Source organism: Sphaeroforma arctica, assembly GCF_001186125.1.
Source record: "Sphaeroforma arctica JP610 unplaced genomic scaffold supercont1.125, whole genome shotgun sequence".
Classification (NCBI taxonomy): Eukaryota; class Ichthyosporea; order Ichthyophonida; genus Sphaeroforma; species Sphaeroforma arctica.
In genome coordinates, this window is record NW_014040433.1 from 3,309 (window position 1) to 13,203 (window position 9,895).

A 9,895-nucleotide genomic window follows, 5' to 3' on the forward strand; every position below is an offset into this window, starting at 1 on the left:
AATATATAATAATATATATATATATATATATATATAATAGTTATATAGTATATATATATATATATATATATATATATATAAATATATGTATATATAACATTATATATAATATATATAACACTTCATATATTATATATAACACTTTATATATTATCTATATAACAATATATCAATTTAACAATATATAGATATATATATATATATATATATATAATATCTTATCCGTAGTACGTGAAGACGATGGGGACCGATAGCTGTCTTCTGACAGATGCAAGTAAAGCACAGAGGGTTTGCGCTACTATAGCTGTGCTATACACTGCGTCGCGCTCAGTTAAGCTTCGCTAGCCCCTATGATAGCAACAGTATCATTACAGAGAAGCTGCAAGGATATACAGCTATTGCGTCGCCAAAGTGCATTAAAACTTTCTGTGATTCCTCGACACATTAGAGAGCGCTATCTATATTATAAGGCACTAAGCAAGCGAATGGGCCACATATGCAAGAAGATCTGACAAACTTGCATGCCTAAAGTACATTATACATACATACGACTGTTGCAACGAAATCTTCTATAGTGATGTCACTTAGAAATAAATGCACCAATCTTTAAAGTGTACGATGGACGACATGATCATCCTATGCACATACCTGAGGGATAGCGCAGAAGTTAAATACGCTCTGTTCTGTAATCTTACTCATATACGTGAACATCGCCGGTATGTGTTCCAGAGCATTTGTGATTAGTTCATTCATGCAGGCCACTGCCTTGCCCCGGTTCTCCGGCAACCTAAACTCTTCAAGCGAGGCCGCATACTTGCCCCATACACACTTTGGCCACCACACCCTACCTTCGTCGAGATCCTCAAGGAAATCGCGTATGATATTTGTTTTCTAGAATTAGAAAGGTGGAAAAATTATGCAGAAAGTTAGAAGAGACGAGACCTAGAAAATATTCTCTATCCAAGTATTTATGCACACAAACAATATAACAACAACATTTTTCTCCCAAATATAGGAATGTCGTACTAAAACGAATACATACCTGTAGGAATAAGCCCATTTGATTGCCCAGGTGCTCGCACTCCTTGCCGTAGAATTCCTCGCTCTCGAGGCCCGACGCTGCGAACAACTTCGACAGGCCAATGCCCACCAAACCAGCAACATGATGACAATACTCATCCCAATCTGCTAATGTAATGACAGTGATACTCTCGTCGGCATAGTGACACATTCCTTTGGCCATACGCTGTGTGATGTTCTGTATAACGTCGCGGTACTCCTTTTTAAGTCGCAAAAATTCGGTCACAACATAGTGAAATTCCAGCAATAGGTGGCGATCCTTCTCATCTGGGCCGTTGCCGTCGAATGTCCAGCCCTCTTTGTACAATATATTATGGAAGTCTAATAGTAACGGTGCTTTAGTATCAAACGGGATGGTCATGTCATCCTCTATGGTATCTAACCCCCTCAGTACGAGATAGAAGACACAAACCGCCGCTCTTAGTTCAGGCTGGAGTGCCTGAATAACCGCAGCAAATGATCTGGAAGTTAAACCGAGTAGTCTGTAGCATTCAATAAGTTCTTTCGTGGTCTCTTTTTGTATTGTATCTGCTTTGGACAGGTCTCCTGTACTTGACGTGGGTGTTGTGGGTGCCGAAATGCCTCCATTGAGTTTGTATGACACCATCGCGAAGATTTCGTCGACGTGCGACAAACTGGCTACAAACTGCATTCTGTCGATAAATTTGCCTTGTAGCTTACAACCTGTTCAGTGTATTGTATTGTTTAGCTTCGGCTTCTATTAATGAAGTAAAATTGCCTCAGTACAGTCCAATATTGACTATATAAATATATCCTCCATTCCCCGTGGGCGTGAACTGCAGTAAGTTTGAAGTAGTCTCATTTTAGAGTGTATATAAATTGAATGTGTCAAAATTCAAAATTCAAAAGTCAAAACCTCTCTCAAAAACGGAAACTCTCGAAACAAAATCGACACGCAGCTGTCGACCAATCACTATCATTCTGAAGAATATCGTACCATTGCATACATAGCCGGGGCCCGGGAGCCCTATGGGCTGGGGCCGTCCTGGTCCCTGGTCCTGGAGGCCTGGGCGGCTGGGCTGGGGGCCCTGGGAGGGGGGGGGGGGGGGTGGAATACCGCTCTGAGGATTGAGAGTCTTAACTCTTGTCTTCAGACTCTCGAGTCTCGACCTCAGTGCTCAGGACCCAAACTAACCAAGTCCTCTCAGTTCCTTTCACTCCCGTGTTCATATTCTGAACCTAGGACCTCAAGTCTCATGACCCAATGATCATCAATTACTATCTATTAGACTACAGTCATTGGTCAACTATTGCATAATTACTATCCACTGATATCAGAATGTTGGTTTAAAATTACAACAATGTGTATAAAGTTTGAGTATTGTTTAGTATTTTCGAATAGTCTATTGACTGCGCTTGGATATTTTCAATATCAATCCTATAGTATGTTGACTATATTCATATTTATATATAAACTAAATTTTTTTCTGCAGAAAATTGCGTGCTGAATGCTAAGAACCAATACAATAAGCTTATTTAAGAATTTTATTCTTTTATTCCTCAATGATATCATTTAGAACTCGTATATATTACTATTATTTCATTAAAATATTGATGCTTAAAATTGTTCCCGTGCTAACCCAATGTAAGTTTCCAGATATCTGAAGAGCCAATACAAAAATTATCTTATTCATGTATTGATTTGTTTTCGGTATGTATGTAGTATGACGACTCATAGGGATTACAAAGGGAGGCAGCTGGCAGCTGTGCGTGGCAGGCTGTCGGGCGCCTGAAATGAAAATCCCTTAATTGTTTTACTTTGTTTGAAAGTTGAAACAACTCGCAAAAATAGGAAAAAAAGTCACCAAGGCTTGTGGACCAATCACTGTTAAAAGATTCGCTCTATACCCGTACCCTATTGGGTAAAGAAGGTAGTACACAGAGTCGTATCATTGTCAACAGCGACTATTTACTGTAATTAGTGATATAGGCCTAGGAGGGAATTATGTACTTAATTTTATTGATGTTACTATGTGCATGATTCTTCATCTAAAGCTGTAAACATAAATAGAACACTTTTATGCGGATATTAAGTGTCATCTCTCCTCTTTCTACTTAGAGAGAGATACAATCCACAGAGTGCTCAGAACTTGTGTAATCTTTTCGGTACTAGAGAGAAGTGGGAGCAAATTGTGACTATTCAAACATGGCGACAAGTAGTACAGTGGGCCTCACAGAGGGGCGAGCGTCTGGGAGTGCTGGGTCAGAGTATTCCAAGACAGCACACCAATCCAGAGATATGAATACGAACGATTCACATGCACGTTCACATCTAGATACAAGTGGGGCTCAAAGGAGTATACCTAATTCGCGATGTCGTAAGTCATCTGTGGGTAAGTTGACCCCTTGCAACAATAAATCATACGCACCTAGTGCACACCACAGCGGGCTTTGGCGAAACGGTAAATATGGTAGAGGTTCGTTTAATACAGAGGGTGTCTTTACTTGGTCACCGGCACATGGGTCTGACAGCGCCAGCAGCATTTCGTTCGATGGACGCGACTTGTTGTACGTGCAAATCAAGGGTAAATGCAACACGCCTATTAGTACTGACCAGGAAGGGGACGAGGACGTTGCCACACAGATTGAAAATTCTCTACAGGAGGAGATAGAGATGCACGAGCGTGTGGAGGATAAAGGGCGTAAAGGTAGCGCTTCGAGTTTGAGTGCAATAGATGCGGTTCTCACACACAGCCTGCCGCCAGCTGGACCAGAGATATATCTATTCGAGGTCACATACGCCAACACAAAGTCTGTGAGTGAACCGGTTTGGACAATCGAAAAACTAGTCCTAGGTTGTGTCAGGTGAGTTACATGGACAATATACTTATGTCATTCAATCTTTCAAATGGGAAGCTTGTTCAGTGATACTCATACTCGTCGTCGGCATCTCTTTTGTGTAATATATGAACCTATATAAACACTTGGTAAACAACCCTATATAACTTAGATATATGTATGCTGCATATAGATATGTGTCGCTCTCTTGTGCGTTTACATGATCAATTGTAAAAGGTATAAATAAATGACTATGTGGACATATATATATATATATGGTGTGTGTCGGTGTTTGTGTATGTGTCTGTGTGCGCATATATATATATATATATATATATATATATTATATATATATATATATATACATATATATATTATATTATATATATATATATATATACATATATATATTTGTGTGCGTGTGTGGTTGTGTGTCTGTGTCTGTGTCTGTTTGTCTGCATCTGTATCTGTCTATATATATTTATATACATAAGTATATATATATATATCTGTGTGTGTGTATGTGTGTGTGCGTGGGCCTGTTCCTGGGCGTTTATATAGAAATCAAACAATATACATATATATATGTATATATGTGTGTGAGTCAGACAGAGTGTGTGCATGTGTGTATGTGTATGTAAATATTCATATATGCCTACATATATATATCGGTATGTATATGTTTATTCTGTATATGTACATGTATATATATATGTATATATATATATGCGTGTGTGTGTGTGTGTGTGCGTCTGAATAGATTTATATATGTATGTATATGCGTATATATACTTGTATGTATGTATCTTGTATGGATGTGTATATGTATGTATGTGTCTTTATGTGTGTGTGCGTGCGTGAATGTATTATGTATATATATAGAATATATATATATATATATATATATGTATCTGTGTGTATGTGTGTTTCTGTGTGTTTGTTATATATAAATAGTGTGTGTGTGTATGATATATGATATATATGTGTGTGTGTGTGTGTGTGTGTGTGTATATATATATATTCAAATTTTCCTACATGTATATATCGATATGCATATCTTTATTCTGTATATATATATATGTGTGTGTGCGTCTGTATACATATATATATATATGTGTATATATACATATATATGTATGTATGTATGTATATATATTTATCTATGTATGTATACGTATGTATGTATGTATGTGTGTGTGCGTGTATGTATATCATTTGTGTGTGTGCGTGTATGGACATATATATATATATATATATTTGTGTGTGTGTGTATGTGTGGATGTGTCTTTTTTTGTTGTTTGTATATATATATATATTATGGAGCATGTACTTATCAGTCTGTGCGCGTTTGTACTCGCTCTATCTTATTGGTATATATGTAAGTTACTACGCCTGCGGTCACAGCTATATGCAGACACTGATAGAAAACTGTTCGTAGACAGATATTCGCCGGTGCGTATGTGAGAACCATAATTGTATTGAATGGCAGTGAGTTTTCGGTCGAACAATGTTTATTACGTACGGATTACGCACGTGTGTCAAGGTTTTTATCCCGTTTGCTCTCGCACGTGCATACGAACTGCCGGAACTAAACATGAACTTCTATGCAAATGCAAGGTTGTCCACATCGACTGTCAAAAAACGGATGACATTTTGAAACCTACACATCGCCGATATGTGATACTTCATTCTGATCTTATTGTCTCGGCTGTTCACTCGCAACATTCACAGCCAAGACAGTATCATCCAGTGGGTGACCGTGCTGCAAGACAGCATCAATGCGCAGAGGAAGACCCACAGACCCAGCCGGCTGTTGGTGTTTATCAATCCATACGGGGGTAGAGGCTACGCAGAGAGTATATACAAAGAACAAGTGCGACCGCTGCTCTCTAAATGCTCGATCACAGTCGACGTTGTCTTGACAACGCATGCCAACCACGCGCGGGATGTGGTGAACACCACCGAGCGTTTGGGTGAGAAGTACGATGGTGTGGTGGTGGTGGGTGGAGATGGGTTGCTGTCCGAGATCATCAACGGTATACTAACCAGGACGAACCGCGATACTATCAAGAAGCTCAGGATTGGTATCATCCCTGCGGGGAGTACCAACTGTGTGTTGTACAGTGCACAAGGGGGTGATGATGTGACCACGGCCGTGCTGCAGATCGTGCTCGGTAGTCGCATGAGCCTGGACCTGGGCAGTGTATGGGAGGGCAAGCGTCTGAAGACATACTTTGCCAGCATGGGAGCGTATGGCTTCTTCGGAGATGTCGTGCACATGAGTGAGAACCATAGGTAATTAGGGTGTTTTCTCGTACGTACCTGTAGACGCTTGCTTGCTGTATATCTGTATGTGGGACAAGTGACGGTGGTTAGTAGAGTTCTTATGAATCCGGACTGTTACGGTCATTTCTCCTCTTGTTGTGGAAGGGCCTGAGACACTATATGCATGTCACTACGTGCATGCTACATACGTACATGTACGTTTTTGTGTGGGTTAGACTTGCCCGATACGACTGCTCTCGATCCAAGACCTATGCGCGCAAGAAGGCTTGTAGTGACCACAGCCACACTTATGCATAGATCTTCACGTATACCTATACCTATATAAACGCTAGTGTATTTATCTCATATGTAGGTGGATGGGGCCTGCCCGGTATGACTTCTCGGGATTCAAGACCTTTATGAAGAAGAGAGCGTACAGGGGCAAAGTCTTTCTGCGCAACACAGGCAAACGGAGAGGTCACTGTGGCGTGTGTCGCATCGATTGTCCCGGCTGTGATAGTGACTCGGAAGAAACGTCGCCACTCCCGACGGTGATGAACGAGGATGTAAGTTGTGGCTGGTTTATTGCATCTAGGTTTATGTCGGATGGTGTAGTTTATTCGCTGCAGGCATTTCGGTAGTGATGTATGGGTAGTGGTGTCTCTGGTTGTCGTTGCGTTCATACATGCGCTTGCCATGCTAGGTGTGTAGGTGAGCCCGTGTGGGTGCCCTGTATTTTCCAAGGCTGTGCTGGCGTGGGCGTATCTGTGTATTCGTAGGCCATAGTGGATGCTTGTGAGTTTTATCTATAGCCGCCAGTACACCATTGTCGATCATCTGTCAGGGATTGGGAGCAGCGCTAGATATGGTTTCCTGTGTTCTGAACACATCTGAAGTGCGAGCGAGGAACTGTGTGGCTCGTACAGTATACTATTGACACCCATTCATTGTGAAAGGAAAGGGTCTTGCATGCTTTGATAGTCAATCAGCATCCTGCACACACGTCTCCCAGATCAAGGAGAACATTTGTGCACAACACAGCGCAATATATCCTTCTCTGCATTGTTTGATGTCAATTCTGTCGCTACTACTTGCTCGTTCGATGTTGACTGGTACAACTGATCATGTATTTCTTTCGTATCACCATGTTTACACTTTTGTAGCTCTCAGTATGGCCTTGCTCATATACATTGTACTACAATAATATATTTATCCTTAAATTTGCATCACACTCATAGTGTTTGGCTCTTATTGCCCCATCTGTGTACTCAGGGCGTCCACGTACGCGATTCGCCGTTCTCCTCATACGAAAGTCTAGAAGCTCGCACACAGAGTGCTGCTAGAGATTCTGCTGTAAATGAGAGTCAACAATCAGAGTCATCTGTCGCCGGAAGGGGTGGAGAGGGATCGGCAAGCACACACATACACTCACAACCGCATACACAGGCCAATCTAGACGGCCCCTTACCCACCACACACACAGACGCATCTACTAGGCAAGAAGCACCCCTGGGCCCGTCGCCAGATGGCTGGGAAGTAATAGAGGGAGATTTTATCTGTGTAAACGCAACGATCATGTCGTGTCGGTGTCCGAAAAGTCCCAATGGCATGTCACCGCATGGGCACTTGTCGGATGGGTGCATAGACCTCATTCTTGTCCGAAACTGCAACCGAGCCCAGTACCTCGCTCAGGTATGGGGTTTCCCCAATTCATGCCTATTGATATTGAGTTGGTGTTGAACTTGGCCTCGGTTTGTTCTTACCTTGCAACCGGGAATATGTTTAAATCTAATCTTGATATGCCTCCCTGTACCGAATTGTACCTGGGCACACTAGCAGTCGGTGTTTGTCAGTTTTGTGTTGATCAAATGTTGATTTAGGATGCGCCTCGTAGCATTAAACAAAAGCAATTGTGGGCACGTTCAAACTGTGTGTGCGGTGTGCCGTGGGTGAGTCAACTCTGTGCGTGGAATTGTTTGGTGCGGACGTGGCGTTGTCACGGGATCAAACTATGCAAATACACGCAGTCAAGATGTCGCCGGTCTATTGGATATACTATTACACGCATGTGGTGGCCTGTAGTATACATATCGATGATGTTCGCCGCGGAAAGTATTTCACATCCGGTTTCCGAAGAAGTGGTTGCGCACTCGTGCTTCTGTGTGTGTGGGCCGAAACAAAGTAGGCCCGAGACTTGATTCAATCATTTGCTCGCTTGCAACTAGGAATATAGAAACCCCACTTTAGTGTCTGCGTATGGTGGACTTTCCGTTCGGAAGTTGCAAAAGATATTTCGTTTAGTACTGTAGTGTATGCCGTTGGTCACGGAGAAAACCCGAGAGAACCCTCCCCCCAACGATATTCGATCGAGCAGCACAGGAAACATTCACGACGCAAGCCATACGCACTCGCTATCATACGATACACCTTCTTTGTGCGCTCTATTGGTGTTTTCTGACATTTCTCTTTCCTTTTGTTCATCTGTTCCACCCGCAGCTAACGTGTCTGGCCAATCCCACTGCGGATCACTTGTCGTTCGATTTTGTCGAGTTCACCAAAGTCACTGAATTCTACTTTGTCCCGAGTGCATCCGAGGACAAAGAAGACAACACCGAGTGGGTGGTGGATGGCGAACCTCTTGGGACCGGTACCATCCACTGCCAGGTGCACAGTAATCTGATACACCTATTCCAACGTAGACCTCTGACGCTGCACAAGTCCAAGCCCAATCTCATCCACAAGGCGAGTGAACAACTCGACGACGGTGCCACGGACGGGGACAAAAAAAAACTGCAACCCCACAACTCGCAGACGCGACGGGCGGATGCGTCTCATGCTGGTGATGGTGAGGTGGAGAGTCAATTGGAGGAAGGCTCGCTCAGTGGTTTTGTTGGGAGCTTAGGGTTGGGTATGTGTATGAGTCCTGGGACCGCGGGAGGTGGCCCAGTTGGTCCATCCCCGGATTACAACGGCGATAGCAGTATATCGCCTAGTGTCGATAACATTGTGGGAACGGGTATTAATGATAGTAGTATTGGCGCAAGTAGCAGTAGGGGTGTGGACATTGGAAGTGCAGGCGATGGTGTGGGACTAGATGAGAGTCTCCAGAGTGTAAATTACGCCACTCTGAAGGTCACGCCGAGCCTGCTGGATTTGACGGCTGAGGATGCCTCTGTTATTCTGCGGCCCCCGGCGTCGCATCTCATACCAGCCAAGCGCGAAGATATTTAGTATAAATGGATGAAAGCATTCTTTGCTTGAAATTCATACCATGTCTGTAAACCAAGAATGGAGACAATAAGCTGTATCCAAGTCTGAGATACCGCCTTGATGTATTCTTGGTCAGGCCTGCTGATTCCTTCTGACAATACTAAAACAAATGTAAATACATATACATGCACAGTCTAAACATATATATATGTGTGTGTGTGTACGTGTGCGTGTGCGCGTATGTATCTATATATGCTTATACACATATATTTTATGTAAATTTATACATATATATATACATGTGTGTGTGTGTGTGTGTGTGTGTGTGTGCTTATCTGTCTCTGTCTCTGTGTTTGAGTTTGTGTGTGTATGTGTGTGGGTGTGCGTGCGTGTGTGTGTGTATGTATGTGTGTGCGTACATATATATATAAATATATATATATATGTATATAAATATATATATATATATCCATGTATTATGTATACATACAAACATACATACATACATTTACATATATTTTCAAACATACATGAATACATG

At 42.2% G+C, this 9,895-nt stretch overlaps 2 protein-coding genes across 2 annotated transcripts in view; one reads left to right on the forward strand and one right to left on the reverse strand.

Annotated features, from left to right (window-relative positions):
- Window positions 1–1,873, reverse strand: part of SARC_02707 (farnesyl-diphosphate farnesyltransferase) — a 3,627-nt gene extending 1,754 nt beyond the window's left edge. The window contains exons 1-2 of the mRNA XM_014303506.1: window positions 1,043–1,873; window positions 649–891 (exon numbers count right to left, since the gene is read on the reverse strand). Of these exons, the coding sequence (XP_014158981.1) occupies window positions 649–891; window positions 1,043–1,732 (933 nt within the window). The 5' untranslated portion in view covers window positions 1,733–1,873. The remainder of the gene's footprint in view (window positions 1–648; window positions 892–1,042) is intronic.
- Window positions 1,874–3,095: 1,222 nt separating this feature from the next.
- On the forward strand, window positions 3,096–9,545 carry SARC_02708 (hypothetical protein). Its single transcript, XM_014303507.1, has 5 exons — window positions 3,096–3,906; window positions 5,611–6,174; window positions 6,518–6,710; window positions 7,417–7,836; window positions 8,641–9,545. Exons 1-5 carry the CDS (start codon window positions 3,248–3,250, stop codon window positions 9,373–9,375), a joined length of 2,571 nt encoding a protein of 856 aa, XP_014158982.1. The 5' UTR covers window positions 3,096–3,247; the 3' UTR covers window positions 9,376–9,545.
- The last annotated feature ends 350 nt before the right edge of the window (window positions 9,546–9,895 follow it).